Here is an 18,788-nt window from a genome sequence, read left to right on the forward strand (position 1 = left end):
ACTCTGGGGCATATATCCAGAAGGAACCCTAATTCAAAAAGACACCTACACCCCAATGTTCACAGCAGCACTATTTACAATAGCAAGACATGGAAACAACCGAAATGTCCACTGAGAGATGACTGGATAAAAAGGTTGTAGCATATTTGTCCATTAGACTACTATTCAGCCATAAAATAATAATAAAATAATGCCATTTGTAGCAACATCAATGGACCTGGAGAATGTCATTCTATGTGAAGTAAGCTATAAAGAGAAAGGAAAATACCATATGAGATTGCTCACATGTGGAATCTAAAAAAAAAAGAAAGAAACAAAAAGATAAACTTATCTACGTAACAGAAACAGACACAGAGTCATAGATACCAAACTATGGTTACCAGAGGGGAGAGGGTGTGGGAAGGAATAAATTGGGAGTTCAAGATTTGCAGATACTGAGTATGTAACAAATAAACAGCAAGTTTATACTGTATAGCACAGGAGAATATATTTAATATCTTATAGTATCTTGTGTTTAAAAAGAGTATGAAAATGAATACAGGTATGTTCCTATTTAACTGAAGTGTTGTGCTGCACACAAGAAACTGACACAAAATTATAAACTGACTAGACTTCAATGAAAATATTTTTAAATAGACCAAAAACGAAAAAAAGGAAAATGATATTATCAAACAAAAAGAATAAAGTACTAATTCAGGCTACAATATCGATGAACCTTGAAACTTTATGCTAAAAAGCCAGACACAAAAAGTCAAATAGTGCCCTTTAAGGTGAACTGTATCTAAGCTTTTATTTTACTACTCCTGTAAATTTTCCGGTGGTTTGAAATCTATCAATATCAAAATAAGATGTATTATACATTAAAAGCTTAAAACGCTTCCTCACAGGAGGGCTTTTATTATTAAATTCAGAAACGCATATAAAGCTCTTGGAAAAACACTTTGAACCTCCACACACAATCACTGCTGTCACTGCCACTCAGAGGGTGGTGCCAGCACTGATGAGAGCTGCCTCCACTCTCTCCCCTGCAGAAAGGAGTGAAGGCCTGAGCTCTGACAGGCAGGGTGAGCGTGAACCTGGGTCAGACACAGCCATGTCCCAGGCTCTGCGTTACCCAACTTTCTTATAAAAACTGCAACATGAAATGTAAACATGCTAGAGGGATGTATCTTACAACACAGGGAATACAGACAATGTTTTACAGTAACTATAAATGGAGCATCTATTGTACACCTGAAACTAATATCATATTTTAAATCAGCTATATCTTTCTAAAAAATTAAAAAATATTTCTAAAATGTTATCACTTTAATATTCAATTCGGTTTTTAAGTAACTACTAAATAGCTTAGAATGTATAAAAGCATTTAATTGTGCTGTTTGTTTACATATTTATTCACATTCAGCCTCTTGCTAAAGAGAATTTAAACAGTTCTTTTAAAAACAGCTTAACAACCTTAACAACAAAAAGGCAAACCTGAGAGTGAAGAGAAAATGGAGATTCAATACTTAAATGAAACCAGGGGGAGATAAACTCATAAAAATGGATTCCATGAAGTCAGAGCAAGTGTTAAAGGCTGACTAGAAATTCAGCTGTAGGATTCTTGGCAGCTAAACCAAAAAGAAAAGATGATGGGGCGGGTGGTAGAGCGTGTGCTTAGCGTGCACGGGGTCCTGGGTTCAAGCCCCAGGGCTTCCACTAACACATAAATACATCTAATTACCTGCCCCCATAAAAGATCACCAAAGAAAAGAAAAAGAGAAATTTCTTTCCCAAAGAACCCTGATATTAAATTTGGATTAAATATTTAAAAAAAGCAAAAAAGAAAAATAGAAAAGATAAGTGACACTGTGAAGGAAAACCACAGCTGGTCTAACAAGTTAAGTCACAAATCTAAGTGTGATAAGTGTCGGTTTAGTGATGTAAGTTTTGCTGGGCTACCTGGTAAATCTGAAGTTTAGTGTCAGTTTACTGGGCTAAGAAGCTAACCCGAAAATCCAAGGTCAACATTTGTCAGTAACGGGATCTGTTCCAAATTGATAAGCTTCAGTGTACTGATTCCTTGCTTTTTGTTGTTTGAGCCTTATTGGCTAATAGCCCCATACTTGTAATTAATCCTATAAAACCTCATGTGCACATCTTGGAGGTGCTCAGAGCTTTGGAAAAGAAACCTCTCTGAGCCTGCCAGCGTAATAAATCTCAGTACTCCAACCCTCTGTGTGATTCTTGTTTCTTGGCTGGCCTGTTGTTTCCATAACAACACAAGGGATAATGCCCGTGAGATAAATCTGGGGAGGCTGCTGGCAGATCCCCATGTCTCACGTGAGAAAATCTGAAACATCCTTCTCACCACTCAGAGTCATCATAAGCCCACCCCACACTTCCCGCCCTTAAATGCAGGAGCACGGTTAGGGCCCAGCCTTTACTGTCTTTGTGTCATCACAGTGATACAGGATGGAAGGGGGAAGAGCACAGCCATTCAAGGAAGGCCACAGCAATTGACATCAAAATGGTGAAGCATTCAACCCCCAAAAGGCCTTGAGGCTCAGGATGAAGAGATTTAACTTCTAGCAGATCTTGAGATTCAGTAAACACCCATTGTAATAGTAACGTGGTGAATAACATGCCCCAGGCAACATGGCAGTCCCAATGATAGCCACAAAAGGTCAAAGGGTGGGAAAAGGCTAACTCCCAGGAAATCCCAGCCCCTTGCCCTAAGGCTGGTCCTTCTAGTTATTAGCATATGAAACCACCAAGCCCAAGAAAACAAGCAACACAGCGCCACCTCGCGGTCACCACTCTCTTTCCCTCTTTGGTGAAGGCCCACACTCTGTCTGTGCAGTGTGTACCTACTTCTAATCTGAGCATCAAACCCCCACACCTCGTGAAGTTTCTCTTGCCTGTCAATGTATCTCTCTGAATAAATATACCTTTACTCAACACTGGCTTGCTCTTGAATTCTTTACTGCATGAAGTCAAGGAACAAAATCTGGTGGGGCACATCCCAGGGACTCAACAAAGGCCTGGGACACAGCCCTTCTCATGCCCAACGTTTTTTTATTCTTCTATCAACAGGACTGGTCTGTGAAGGGAGGTCTGAGACCCCAGCTAAGGGACAGAAGCAGCCTCCAGGGCTCCAGCTTGCAGGCAGCCTCTCCCCCAGCATGGGTCTTGGAGTCTGCCCGGTTCTCTGTGTTTCTCTGTTGTGCTGACTCCCCAGCCATACAGCGTACTCCTAGGCCTGTCCCCACAAAACCCTTCTCTCCAAAATACAAGCACATCATGTCACAATCCTCTTGTTCAACAAGGAAATGTACAGCCCACTTTTTTTCCTCCCCAATAAAGTACCCAACTGTCCTCGCTCCCATCACACCACTCTTTTCTTAGTGAGAACTCTGCACTCGCCACACCCCATCCTGAACACAGGTGCCTTGCTGGCTATGACCGAGATGTTTCTTTCTCACACAGCCTGCGTCCTTTCACTTTCCCCTTGTTACCTTAAAAAAGCCTTTCCTGAGTCACTCACCCCTCTGATTCTGAACTAACAAAGTGCTGAGGTTGCAGTCACTATGTGCATAACTCCCAGGTTTTGGCTATGTTTCCTTCGCAAGATCTTCATTACGGAGCTGCATCAAGAAGTTTAAAGAGGCTATTCTTACATCTGAGTGGAGGAGCCTGCAAAAAATTTACATGGCTTTGAAGAGAGAGTTAACCAGGGACAGAGAAGTCACGGGACCTAGTCAAAAGTTTCATGAGGCAAAATGTTCTCCCAAGGCTCAGAGTGGCTTCTGAACATGGAGTCGGCAGGAAGGAGGTGACAGGCAGTGATTAGGGTGGGTGATACAGGGTACGCTCCCCCAGCCGGGAAAGAATAGGTTTTTTTCTAGTTTTCCAAACAATTTCTTACTGCCTTTTTTCCCTTATTACCGCATACCATTTCCTACGAATTAAGCATATCAATGTAAGTCATTTGTGGCACTTGGGAGAAGCTACACGATGCCATTCACAGGGCCGGGACATGACAGCCACACCAGTCAAGGTTGAAAGACCAGTGGGAATATTTCCATGGTAATCACGGGCATGCAGCAAACTCCCCAGCTTCAATGACCTCCTCTCAAAGTTGGCGCCAATAAAGCTACCAGTCAAAATGCGTGATGATTATGGCCAACATCTGTTTATTAGTTAAGTGCCCGAGACAGCTGTCGCTTAATGGGGAATGAGTAAGATCAACGAGGCCCTGTCTATCTGGCCACACGCGCCCTGCCTTCCTGCCTTGGTGCAGCAGCAGAGTTTGTTAAGCTGAGATGAACGCCCCCAGAGCAGCCCGACGGGAAAGCTCCCAGCTCTGCAGGGCGAGACGTGTTCCTTTCCTTCTCAGGGCTGATCACAGTTTGCTGTCGTCTGTTTTTATGTTTATCCCTTTTGTAACTGCCTCTCCTCCGGAGATTTTGCTCAAGCAGCACGGGGCCAGTTGTGTCTTGCGGCCTGCCGGATATTTTGGGCAGGGAAACAGCCGAGCCCACATCTGGCTCTGGTGCTGAACGGAGAAGGCACAAGGCCCAGGGGCCCATGCTGAACCGAGGCCCCTGCACCCAAAATTATGGTCTGACTTTGGGCAAATTACATAGTCTTTTTTACCCTGAGATTCCTCATCTGTCTATGAAAATAACTGCCCATGGAACACAGAGTTACAAGTATTAAAGGAAATCACCAAATTCACAACCTAGCCAAGGGGCTACCAGTGCATCCTCAACAGATAAATACTGCCTTTACGGCTCTGACACACGCCAAGCTTGGTGGCCGCACAAAGTGTAAACTGCTAAGTGCCAGTGTGTTAAGTGTTTCATGTGTGCTATAATACCCTTTAGAACTTACAACAATCCCAGGAAGTAACGAATATTATCATGCCCATTTCACAGATTCACCAAAAGGTTAAGAGTGGTTACATTCTAGTCCAAGGCGCTATGGTGAGGTAATGGCGATTTCAACGTGAATATGGCCCCAGGCCTCGGCTCCATCTCTGTCCCATCCACCTGAACACTTGCCTATGAAATCCACCTGTCCAATACCCAAGTTTGAAGCCGGCCAGCTCTTAAATGCAATGTGTGCCACCGTTTGTCTATGTTCCTTAATTACCATAAACAGTTCTCAGAAAGCACTTCAGAAAGGAAAGATGGACTCACGTCCCTGCCCACAAAGAAGAGGAATTCTGCCTTGCCTTCTCCTGTAACATGCAGAAACCCTTCCCATTCACCACCGAATCCTTTTGTATGCTTCCTCCGTGTTCATGTTTGCACACGGCTTATAAAAGTAGAAGTTACCTGCAGTAATTCCATCTCGGTTCCTTTCCAAGGTTCCAGATTATCCATAATCAGGGTAATATCATAATTTTCTGTGAACGAAAATACTACAATGTGAATGAAAATACTGCAACCATGTCACTAAACAAAGAATGCTGAAAACAAGTCATCAGCGACTGCTGCCGCACCCCAGTGAAAACAGGCCTGCAGCCACTCACAACGGTGCCCTCTGAGCAGACTCAGAATAAGAAAGGACAGATTACTGGCCCTAGATAGCTAGGTGCTTGTCTAAAGAATATATTCAGTGAGCCCAAATGTTGGCTTCCTCCCATATATTGAAAAGCACTAAATTCTTGAACTTGAGATACCTGGCTTTCTTTAGATAACAAGCAATGTTTTATTGTTCTAACTACCTGGTCTTTGTTGTAAAGCTCCTATATAATCCCAGCTTCTCCCCTACTCTTGGGAGCAGTCCCTCAGAGTGTTCCGAGAGGCGGTCATCCTGGCTCGAGTCCTCCTGACAAATAAAACATAACTCTTAACATTCAGGCTGCACGTTTATTTCAATCAAGTCCCAGAATAGACACAACTCATCAATTCTGTAATGGGACACACTGGATCAGGAACCAAAAGAGTGTAGTAGTCCAGAAGAACTACGGCTCCCTCTTTCTTTCTGTCATTATACAATCCCACCAGAACTCATTACTATGCTGTCTGCTCCTCTGGCAACCAAACTCAGAGAAGAGTGAACTCAGCAGAGCACCATGCTGGGGAGAACCCCCCGCAGCAGCACTGCAGGCTGCCTGCCCTCCCGCACGCTCTGCCGACCGCTAGTGTCCTCCGTGGAGACCAGGTCAAAAGAGCTGTTCCCAACAACTGCAAAGTCCCACATATTAAATAAAAACATTTTATTTTATACGATATGTTACGTATATACCCATCTCTGAAAACAGCTTTGCCAGAAGCCCAAACCTTCAATATTTATATGCAAAGGCAAACCTGGTCCCCAAGGGAAAACAAGTCTTAAGACGACGCTAAGGCCTCCAAAGTCCTCTCCACGACAATGAACCAAACTGCCTGCAGGTCTGCAGCTGCAGGAGGCTACATGTCTGCTTTTAAAGCAGCCCCTTCCTGCCCTCGTGTGCTACAATGCCCTTTTATGCCCTCCCATCGCAGGGCAAGAGCAGCCGCTGCAGAAACTTGCAGGGGCCTCAGAGCCAGGGATTATGCCCAGGTCACACTGCAAACCTACTGCCCGCCTCACAGCCCCCAGCCAGCAGGTCACCTGGAAGTCACAGCAAGTGCCCCAATCCAGAAGTCTCTTCATTTGCCAGCACAACTGATCACTGGTCTCCAACCTTCGTCAGTTTTGCACAAAACAGCACTTTCTACTGTGAAGCGGGTGGTTTTCGCTTCTGTGCCCCATCCTTACTGGAAACGTTAAGGGAAACCAAAAGGCCTCTTCTCAACCCTTTTCTGATGACACCCTCCCACCCACAATACTCATATGCTCAAGAGTTTGGATCCACGTGATTTTGTTTCCCTTATGCTAAGTGGCTCAAAACACTGCGGGATTTTTCTCCTTTGAGTGTATTAGCACTCAGTTTCTCGGCTTTAATCTGTTTTTGTCTCTCTCTTCAGTGTCCCTAGCAGTTGCCACCTCTTACTCCCTTCAGCAGCCTCCCTCCCAACATCTATTCTAGGGAATCAGCTGTGATGAGGGGCCCGGGGGCAGTCACAGAAGATGCAACTAAGGCACAGAGAGGCTACATAATTTGCCCAAGAAATCACCTTGAGCCACCAACAGAGTGTGTCACGTCCCTCTATTTAAAAGTTATGCTAAGCAAGTTAACTTTTTGTAGATTATGTTTATAAACAGATGAGAAATCAAAATACATACAAGGACACACATGAACTCTAAGATGTTCATTAACTCCACTGTTTTGTTTCAATTTGTTTTATTTCTATTAAAAAATTGAGAACCCCTGCAGCCTATATAGCAAAATGTTACTGGGTTTTAAATCCAGAATATAAAGGGGTTATGTCATTACTCAATCTTATATGTATGTTCAGAAGACAAAATGATTTGAAAGTCTCTCTCCCCGCCCCCTACTCACTACTGGCTCTCACCAGAGCTCCCAGATCACACATCTAATACCTTTTCACATTACCCACAGCTGAACTCATCAGTTTTCCCCCAGAACTCCCTCTGCAGCTTTCCGTCCTCAGAACACAGCAGGACCATTATTTAACTCATTAATCCACCCAGAAACCTGGGCCTTACTCCATCCTACCTTCACAGACAGCATTGATCCTTTCATTTTAACCATCAAAACATGCCTTCAATCTGTTCGCTTTTACCCACTGACTGTCCTACCGCTCAAGTGGAAGCCACCAACACTGCCCACCTGGACTCACGAGTCTCCCAAGTGGCCCCACAGCCACTCTTCCCTACATTAGACAAATGGGATTGTGTCACTCCCACGCTTTTTGGAATCTTCAGACCCAATTTTCTTAGAAGAAACTTCAATTCCTTCACCTGGTGAAGGTCTTTGCCATGAAACTGTCAGCTCAGGGAGGGCAGGACCCGCCCTCTCCCCTTGGCCCCGCCCTCTGGCAGAGCTTCAGCTTGGGAGGACCTGCTGAGCTAAATCAGCCTGTATTATAAACCTGGTCTTGAGTTCTTAGCAAACAACTTCACTTATCCATACAAATCCAACGTAGATTAGAAAAATTTTAGATGTTGAGCTAGACAATTGATTTGGGGATTTTGCACTGGCAACCTGCAAGTATATGTTCTGATGATTGTGTCTTGTTAAAACCACACAGAGATTAAAGGAGTATTTGTGGAATGTCTTCGGAGTAAAAGGGACTGTACTTTTACAGATTTTATGTTTTATTACATGAACAACCAGGACAGGGTCACAAATGGAAACGCCTCACAAGTGACAGAAGACAGGTGAGACGCATATAGCAACAGGTCACAAAGATGGTAAGAGCAAAGTTGTTTATCCAACCCCCGAAAAAATTCCTCCAAGAACAGAAAACTCACAATTTTGAAAATAAAGTTCTATCATCTAAAGAAAGAAAATAAATAATCCTCTTCATCAGGGTTTCTAGATCTGACTGCAGAGTTATTAGCAGGCCTTACTGAATCCTAGCACAGAAAAATCAGATGGACTAGTGGTGAGTAAGTTCCAGGAAAACGGCAGTAATTCCTCCACTTGAAAGAGGACACACACTCACTTGTTGAAGGTGACTGTAAACCGCATTCTGCAGAAATTCAGAAGATTCAGACACCGCTTCTACATGGTGATGACACGGAAGGACGGCTTGGATGCATGCTTCTAACTGAGTCACCGGCATTCTTACACAGCAGGGTGAAACGGAGGCCCTCAGCCAAGAGCACAGATGTTCCTGTCATGTATCCCAGATCGTGCCTCGGGGACTCAGTAGTCCTGTAGCAGTGCGGCCCCAGGCGAGGACCCGCAGCATGGCCCACGCAAGCAGGAGGGGCACTGTGCTTGAGAAATCCCATCCCCGATGGGGGCAAGACGGGCTGGTGGGGTTGTGTGAACCTATAAATGCTCATAGAAATAAACCTGCATACATTCACGTGATAGAATTAACTGTAGCAGGCTATTTAACAAAATTTCAATTATCAGTGTTAATTTTACCATTCCTTTCCTCTTGTCCCCTGCACTCTGAGACAGGCTTAGGCTCTCTCACACATGCAGCTCTGATGCAATAGTTGTGAATTTATTTTACTTTGCTACAAGTGTTTTCGCTCCCAGTGTCGCTGTGATTGTCGTCTCTTAACACAGTCAGATATCTTCCTGGATCTCTCCCTGTGTTCCTTGCTCCTGCTTCTCAGATCCTGAGATAAAGAACAGGTGAAGGCATATGACTGGGAATGTCAATGAGGACTTGATCAAAGTCCTCAGTGACCCCCTAGGTGAGTGCTGCCCACCCCTTACCTTCGATTCTCAAGGTTCTGCCCAGAGTGACATCCAGACAGGAGAGATTCCTGGGCCCAATTAAGAGCTGTGTGGCTTGGGTGCGGGGAAAGGTGCAGGAGCTGGTTCCGTAGCCAGTCACTTCCATATCTCTGCTACTCTCTCTCCCGAGGCCCCGCTGCCAAGCCCCCAGGCTCCCTGATCTTCTGTCCTTCTCTTCTACTCTAATTCAAGCCCTTTTCCTCTTCCTTTATTCCCTGATTATCCCCAGCTGGAGTGATTTTCCCATCACAAAATCTGAAAAATTTTCCTGCAGCTGAAAAACAGGTCTCCAGAGGTCAATGCCCATGTGGTGGTTCCTGAAGAGAGCCCCTGGTTAGGGGGACCCTCACCAACACTCACGGGGCATCAGACATGTTGCAGGGTCGACCACCCCCAACAAGAGTTTTCTGTGACCCCAAAGCACGCACAGCATCCCTGCTCACTAAAGTGTAGTTTTAGTCCTTTATTAAGAAGCAAAAATTTAAAAATTGCTCATGTTTCTTACTAAAATTATTTATGAGGTAGAAAAATTAATTCTAATAGAAAAGAACAAATTTCACTCCATGTTAGATGTGTTCGTCTGACTTTAAATCTGTACCTTGTTTTCTAGGCTCAGACTTGATGTTTTTGCACCTTTTGTAAAAGAATGTTGCCTTTAGCCTGAAATACCCAGGAGGGCCTATTCTCCGGGCTCTGATCTTTAAGGATATTAGCTCTTCTACACTTATGTACAGATGGCAAGTTGCAAAATAGAGAATAACCTTTCTTTTCTTTGGAGGTTATACGGGGGCACCATAATTTGACCCACATGGACAGCTGCAGGAACAAAGGATTCCAAGGAGAAACAATTCGTACAGCAAGAAGTTTGCAACAACCAGCCACATCCCCGCCGCTTTTTAGTATAAAAGGAGACTGAATTCTGCTTTGGGGAAGAGAGTTCTACTGGATATCAATATGCCATTTTCTGGGTCTGCCAGATTTTCAAATAAAGTCACTATTCCTTACTCCAACATCTCATCTCCCGATTTATTGGCCTGTCATGCAGCAAGCAGAACGAGTTTGGACTTGGTAACAAAGTGACTGCATTAGAGGTAGTATGTCTCCACTGTTTCCTCATTTCTAGAATGTCACAACCTATCAGTTTTATATGCTGTTTAACAACACGAACAAAAAACCTATTATACGGAACTGATTCCAAGAAATAAAATTATTTCTACTCCTTCAAACATTTTTTTCTTTTTCTTTTGTTTTGTTATGCTTATTGAAAAGAAAATAAAAGTCAAATCATTTTATTTCACGTATTTTTTAAAGCTACATATTGTAAGTACTACAAAGATATTTAAATTGCAATAAAAATTGTTTATATATTAGTAGAAAGATATATACACAATCAATGCAGATTAGGAAAGGAGTAGATATTTACTAAAAATCCACTGCACATCCAGTCTTTTACAAGCATATCCTGGAATATAAACTCTATTACCCCGGAGTCCCCCACCCCCATTCTCACTGCGGAGTCCCTTAGTAATCAACTACCAAGGCACCAGCATAGAACCATGCAATCACTATTTTAGGTATAAATGAGAGTATTAGCTCATTCAATTCTAAAACAGAAACCTTAAAATAAATACTGAACTTATTTACAGATAATCAAATTTGGACACAAAAAAGTACAGTTTCTCTCCCAAGACACAAAGATAATAATTGGTAAAGGCAAGATTTGAACTCATCTGCCTGATTCTAAAAGCTAAGGTGGAAATCCCCTTTGACTTTGGAGGTACAGCAGCACAACCTATCACCCTATCTTTGTTCAGATCGAGCTTTAGACAGCCTGAGACAGCACCCCATTCCTATGGAACTCGAGGGCAAACAATAACAATAAGGATTTTATATTCAGTATTTTCTTAAGTCTCAATTATATAAAGTGTCAGCAGATCAGCAGAAAACTCTGGGAAATATGAGTGGCTCCAGAGCTTTTTGCTGATAAGAAACTCATTCTATCAGGACAGAGTGACCTTCCCATGAGAGGCCTCATGGACATAAACTAAAGGCAGCTGAGCAATGAAAACTAGCAAGAACATGGAACTCAAGCAAGAAGGATGCCTGCCATCCCCTGCCCAGTTGCCTCTTCACCCACGTGGACAAGATGGCAGAAGATCCAGGTTCTTGTCCAAGTGACAACAAAATGGATTCTCACCCATGAAATGTTATGACTCTATGCTGTCTTAAGTCCTTTACAACTAAAATATGATGACACCAATATCTCAGCAGAATGTCTATGTCTCCACTTTCTCTCTTCTATTAGGAGACTATATCTATGGCTACAAAGCCGAAATTCAATTAAAAACACCATGCACGAAGCCTGGTGAACGTCTGTGTAAGAGACATTGTTCTCACGCTCAGTGAGTGAAAACTCAGAAAAAGTGGTCCTTCTCCCTCTGCAAGTGGGAGGTAGCCTGATTGTGTGTGTGTGTGTGTGTGCGTGCACACGTGTGTGTGTGTAAATCAAATACAACGTATTCTGGGATGTGCACAGTTTTTTTTATGTTATTATTATTTCGTGAGAATGAGCCTACCTTTAAATTAATTTGAATCTATTATTCTGAGAGAGTCTCAGGCTCTTTTGGTGGAGGATGGGAAAGGGGAAAGGAAAGGAGGAAAGAAGTAAATGAAGCAAAGCTGTAAGAGTACTGCTAGGGAAAGGCAAGACATTAATTTTGTTCCTACTTGCATCACACACAAATTAGGGACTGGCTTTCCCCCATGTCTTGTCAAGCACTGAGTTGCAGAAGAACAGGCAACAGCCCTTTTCTCACTGAGATTGTGACTGTACGTGACATCTTATAGACACAAATTATTTAACCTGATCAAACACTCTAGCAGCAGGATGTAATTCTCCTACTTTGAGAGACAAGGAAACAGGAAGTGAAAGAGGGTATATAGCTTGACCAAAGTCAGAGGACAAGTAAACTAAAGAGGATGAATTCAAACTCAGATCTGAACGCAGAGTCTGATCTTCCCACTACTAGGGCTGGAAAATCCTTAACACATAGGGTCCCCAGCTCCTCTGCATTGTTCCTGGCACCAAGCATTTCCCATGGCGATGGTCTCCAGTTCTCAGAAACAGCGCTCTGTGCAGCCAATAACCTCCATTCGACCTTGATCATCTACCTGCCACGCCCACCAGGCTTCACCATACAGGCAGGAAAGCTGGCTTTCAAGTGCATACAAAGCCACCCCTGGTCTAACCTGGACTCTTCAGCAGCTTTTCCAACGTAAAGGCAGCCATGAAAGTGCTCACAGTTTGTACATGAGCCACAATACCTCTCTCCATCTGTCTCCCCACCTATACTACTTAGCTATGACCATTTTGAGAATCTTGGAAACAAATTTTTAAAAACAGAAAAGAAAGGATTCTGTAACAAGTACTTAATACTTACAATTTTAAATGAGAAGTTACAAAGTGAGTATTTGCAAACTGAATCTGCCTTCCTAGGTGTCAGTTTTAACAGTTAAAAAATATAATAGCAAAAATTTCTCACTTAAAAAATTAACAAAAACATCAACAATAATCTGGGATAAACTCAAAAACAATGCCCATGTTGTATATGGAGGAAGTACAGGACTGTACTGAGGGGTAAAGTAAGAAGTATGAAAGTAGAGACATCAACCTTTTGTATGGAGGAAAGCAGTTTTGTAAAGATGTACGTTCTCCTAAAGATAATTCAAAATTACTAAAAAATCTCATGACAACACTTATCCTTTTTTTAACTTGAAAAAATTATATTAGAATTCTTCAGGAAAAATGAAGTCATAATAATAGCAAAGAAAAATAGGGATCGAAAAGCAAATCAAAAAATCGCACTGTCAGATATTAAATAAATTTTTACAATATGTAAGATATAGTGCTAGAGTAAGAAAGTAAGATTGACAGAAATAAATCATGAGCTCAAAAAGAGACTCTAGTGTACATAAGTATTTTTTACAGGTGGGATTTCAAATTAAAAAGCAAAGTATGAATTCAATAATTGTCTTGGTACAATCAGAGAATCCCTGGAAAAAACAAATTCTTTTCCAGTCATAATGACCACAAGAAAAGTTACTGAAAGTGATGTAAATAATAGAAAGTACTAATAAGAGCAAATACAACTCTTTGCTCATATCAATTCAGCTTCTCCTCACTGTAACAAGTACCATTATCATCTCCATCTTAGAGATTAAAAAAACCTACAGAAGAAATTTATACCATTATAAGAAAGCATTTCTAAGAATAATATCAAGAATAAAACCCAAAAAGAAGACATTTACTATCTAAAGGTTATTTTGGGCCACAACAAAAATGAACCTACTGAACAAAATGAAAGGCAAAAAATGACAAGGGAAAGCTCTGTGATACATGTTGATGAAGACAAGGGGTTAATGTTCATAATATACATTGAGCTGTCACAAAGCAACAAGCTCCCTCACTGAAATATTTGCAAAGGACAAAGGGATCATTCACTTTTTAAAAGTTAGCTGGCTAATGAGTGAAAAATGCTCAATACCACACTGGTCATAAAGTGCAAACTAAAACAATGAAAATCATTTTGCTCATCATATTGCCAAATATTTGTAAAATATATTCCAGCTAGTGTCCATTTTTGAGACAACAAACTGGGAGTGATCTTTTGGAGGACGACATGTCAATGGATATATAAACCCTGGAAAACGTGTGTACACACAGGCTGAACTTCACTTTTAGGAATCGTTTCATTTACAAAAAGAATCAGTTCAAAAAGATGTACTCATCAGAGCATTTACACAGCACTGTTTACATTGGTGGGAAGAAAAGCTGAAGTGGAATCATACCCAGCGATAGAGAATTGGTTACAAAATTTATTCTACATCTTTTCATTCCCCACAGGAGAAGGAATTTCTAGATTCACTTGAAAGGAGCCTGGGATTTATGTAGTTGTCACATCCAAGGACTAAATTTCCAGAAACCTTAACTAAAGGAATACTCATACAAGATCACAGGAATGTTTGTACAAGAAGGATGCCAGTCAGACACCCTTTCTGACAGTGGAAAATGGAGAAAACTTAAGTGTCCACCATCAAGACAATGATGCGGTAAATCACGGTGAGCTGTGGCCACTAAAGTTCCGGTGTTTCTGCGTGGTCCAAGGCCTTTTCCACAGTTCTCTCCCACGAAAGGTGTCCTTACACAAGAGACCAAACCTGCACATCAGGAGACCCCTTTACTCTATCTGAAAGGACCGGGTGAGTCTGGAGGGAGAGGACGTCTGTGATATATACCTTAGTGAATAAACCGAGCTGCAGAAAACATATAGTATGGCCTTATTTTTCAATAAAGCTTATATACACACACATATACATAGATTACTCATATACATTTATGTATGCGTATATATATATGACATAGGCCTAAAGGTCATGAAATATATACTCCACATTGTCAGCAGTTTTTACTCTCAGGAATAAAGGGGAAGGGAAGTAGGGGACTTTCGGTACCACCACAGTTCTCTTTTCAGTATTCCAGTTAAGTTTACTTGGAATTTAAAAGTTTACTTAAGTCCAAAGTAAAATGGACGGGGATTCCACAACACAGAATGCTATAATGGTCATTAAAAATCATGCCAGCAGAGATAGAATACTGTAAAAAAAATTGTAATAAGCCGAATGGAAAATGGAGGTCTCCATACAGCAAACAGGAACACAGTGCTCGCTGGTTTTTATGACAGAGTTAATACACACTGATGAAAAGAACAGAAAATAGATTTTAAAGTGTTAATTATTATCTCTGAATACTGGGAAAAGGATAGACCTTTTTGACCCTTTTTTCAGACTTTTATATTTAATACACATTATTTTTCATCTGAAAAATGCATTTTTAGATGTCTAGTACCACACATTGGAAAAAATACATGAGTACTTACAGAAACAAATAACTAGGAGACACCGCAGCACCATCACACAGTTCAGAATGGGTGATCCTGAATAACACCACGCAGTTACATAAGGACCCAAAAAGTGAAAGCACCCGCTGTAACAGGGTGCGGCCCCCTTCTATTTGTCAGTTGTGTCTTCAGGGCACTGACCACTTGGCACTGACTGCGCATGCGCAGGAGGGCCAGCGATCCTCTCTGGGTTCTGCGAGAGAAGGTGGGACAGCGAGGGAGGGAGAAGATGGGAGTGGGTGGAGCAGAGGGGAAAAGTGGAGGGATACAGATGGACAGGATGAGCAGAGACTAGGGAGGGATATGGAGAGGGGAGGGTGGTAGCGGTGTTGGAGAGAAAAAGCTTTACCTCTGGGGCACCCAGAGGTGGCAGACGAGCCTCTGTACCATTCTGTAACCCTTCAAGTCCCGCAGCTCAAGTTTTACCTCCCTGATCCAGCCCTCCAACCGATGCTTCTGCAGAAGCCCTATGGGGATCACACCCATTGCCCCCACGCGGACCTGGGTTTTCTCTTGCTCTGAGAACCAAGCACCCGCAGGTGTTGTCGCTCAGAACTACCTTGGGAAAGGTACATATTCCCCTTTTACACGCTGGGAAACAGGCAGGCAGGATCACTGCCTTAGCTCCACTGTCCCAGGTGTTGGGCTGGCGGGGAGCGGGATGGTACAAGATCAGAGCCCCAGACAGAGCAGACTGCCTGAGTGTTGGTGCATAGTCCCCATCCCTCCTGGGTAAACCATACCCAACCCTAGTGGAAACATCAAGGGCTCGCAGTAGTTCCCTGGGTGTGGGAGAGCTGTCCTCATGTGAAGGAAAAGTCCAGCTGGGCTAACAAGCTAAGTCACAAATCTAAGTGTGATAAGTGTCGGTTTACTGATCTAAATTCTGCTGGGCTATCTCATATATCTGAAGTTTAGTGTCAGTTTATTGGGCTAACAACCTAACTCGTAATTCCAAGCTCAACAAGTGTCAGTAATGTGATCTATTACAAATTGATAAGCTCCAGCGTACTGATTCCTTGCTTTTTGTTCTTTGAGCCTTATTGGCTAATTCCCCCTTACTTGTAATTAAGCCTTTAAAACCTCATGTGCACGTCTTGGAGGTGCTCAGAACTTCGGAGCAGGAGCCCCTCTGAGCCCACCGGCATAATACTTCTGAGTACACCCAACACCCCGATTGGTGCTTTTCTTGGCTGGCCTGTTTCCATAACACTCAGCTCCAGTGCCCAGGTTTCTAGGTAGATAGGAGTGTTACCAAGTCGAAATTCTTTCTCCTCAGTGCAGGACAGGACAATAAGTTGGGAGACCAGATGTTGGGGCACGGAATAGCAAGTTTCTGTAGACCTAGATGGCAAACTAATGTCCTGGAAAACCATCTCCCCAAGTCACAATTCAGGCTCCTTTCCTATGTGCTTGGTTGTTGCAAACTTCTTAGTGTAGGGATTCCTTCTTCTTAGAATCCTTTGTTCTTGCAACTATCTGCGTGGGTCAGATCCCTGCAATCCTCCAACAAAACAAAAGTTATTTTCTATTATGCAATTTGCTATCTTTTAATGAATGAAAAAGTGTTAAATATCCTTAAAGGTCAGAGCCTTCAGAATAGGATCTCCTGTTTATTTCAGGCTCTAGGCAACATTGTTTTACAAGCAAGATGAAGCCTAGGAGACAGAGCATAGGGTTAAATTCAAAGGAACAGATCTAATATGGAGTCAGATTTGTTCTTTTCTATTACCCGGCCAGAAGCCACTTGAGGATTTAAATCCCTTTAAGTTAAAAATAACTAAAATTTTAAACTAATTTAAATACATAGGTGGGAATGTGCAAAGCATATCTGAAAAAGCACCCAAAGGATAGTAAACAGTGACATTTCCAGAGAAGGCTGAAAGAACAGAGGATGAGGGAAATCTTCTTTCACTTGTGTATTTTTGTGCTCTGTTTGAGTTTTTTTTTAACCATTTGCTTGTAATTCTTTTTCACTTAAAAAAATGTGTAATGGAGCAAAGAGTAACTAGCTTAGCAAATAGAGCAGCCATGGAATCACTGAGTCATCACTTTTGATTTAAGCCAGAAAGCATTTATTGACTCTCTCCAATGTGCTCATTCCTGTTTTAAGACTTCTTTTAATATTATTATTATTATTATTACTACTACTACTACTACTAATATCACAATTACTATTATTACTATTATTTTATGAAATAATAACACTGTTTACCTCACCCCTGCCCATGGCTGGTGGAAAACCAACTGAGTTTTTATTGAGTTGTTTTCCAAGTAGTAGTGATGAGTTTATAAACAGAACACATCTTCAGGGTAAAACAGGCAGAGTGCTTTTCCAGCAGGCCAGACAGCTATGAAGGGTTTTCTACAGAGGCGCCCAGAAGCTGAGAGAGAATGCCTCCAGGGCACTACAAAAAGCTGACCAAACTGTCTTCTCCATGGCACTACTGAAATAGGAAATTACAAATCTGACTCCATATTTGATCTGTACCTTTGACTTTAACAAAGCCAAGTTAATATGCTCTGGTCTTTTCATGGGTTATGATGTCACTTAGGAGATGGACAGGTCAACAAGGAACCACTCTGCCGTGATTACGGAGCTGGGGAAAGGGACGGGCTGCAAGATGTATGATGCAGCGGCAACTGTGTCCGTGCTTCTAGGCAGGTATCCAAAATCACCTCGACAAGGTGTCAAACACTTGTGCCCACGTCCTCATCAACAGACATGTATTAAAGACAAATGGAAACATATAAAAGGCCAATACCCTTGATGGGTACACCGTCCAAAGAGCAAAGTCTCAGTTTGACAACTGGCCATCTCGGTTCCCTGGGATTCATTCTTGAAGAACCTTAAAAACCACTCCTCTGTCCTCAAGAAGTGCTGCATATTTGTCCTATCTTTGGCTCAGGGATGGAGCACGTTCAAGTGAACTTTAATGTCTGCACAGATTTGACTGTCTTACTCCAGGTTCCCTTGTCCATTCCAAAGAGACCTGAGCTAAGTCCATCCTCCGTAAGATCTATTCCCTCCAGTGACAGCTCATTGAGCCTGCAATTAAAAGCCAAGTGAACAAGACCCTTCACTGTTTTCTTAATCTCCTCTCCTGGCTAATTGCAACAGACTAACACCTCCCTCCACCAAGATACCCAACTATGTCATTTTGTCTCCCCAAAGAGAAAGTAAGGTCCATAAAAGAGGAGACAACTACATAGTCACCTCTGAATTCCTAGCATATAGTAATGTCAATAAATAGAACTCAGATTATTGATAGTTTCCTTTAAAACCATTCTGGTTATTTGAATGAGACCTTGGAAGGGAGGTGTTTGCTGTCCAGTATCTTGATCCACAAGACTCTGGAGGCCTTTTTCAGAATGGCTGTTCACTGATTCATTCAAAACACAACTTATCAATCAAGGAGTAGCTGTGGTTTTCTGCCAGGAGTTTGTGGTCACTCTAATGTCAGAACAGCTTTAAACTATATCCTTACTTTGGATTTGTTATTTTTCCCTACTTCCAACAAAATTGACTTTCC

General features: G+C 42.3%; 1 protein-coding gene across 4 annotated transcripts in view; it reads right to left on the reverse strand.

Annotated features, from left to right (window-relative positions):
* LOC140699647 (trafficking protein particle complex subunit 9-like) overlaps window positions 1–18,788 on the reverse strand; it is a 205,788-nt gene that overhangs the window by 62,777 nt on the left and 124,223 nt on the right. Inside the window, exons 1-2 of one of the 4 annotated variants that reach the window (XM_072972265.1) lie at window positions 5,714–5,817; window positions 5,322–5,392 (exon numbers count right to left, since the gene is read on the reverse strand). The exons of 2 other annotated variants lie outside the window; for them this stretch is intronic. In XM_072972265.1, the coding sequence (XP_072828366.1) occupies window positions 5,322–5,369 (48 nt within the window). In that variant the 5' untranslated portion in view covers window positions 5,370–5,392; window positions 5,714–5,817. Of the gene's footprint in view, window positions 1–5,321; window positions 5,393–5,713; window positions 5,818–8,987; window positions 9,178–18,788 lie in introns of those variants that run through there. One more of the 4 variants, XR_012077893.1, reaches the window with a different exon arrangement.

Source organism: Vicugna pacos, chromosome 11, assembly GCF_048564905.1.
Source record: "Vicugna pacos chromosome 11, VicPac4, whole genome shotgun sequence".
NCBI lineage: Eukaryota > Metazoa > Chordata > Mammalia > Artiodactyla > Camelidae > Vicugna > Vicugna pacos.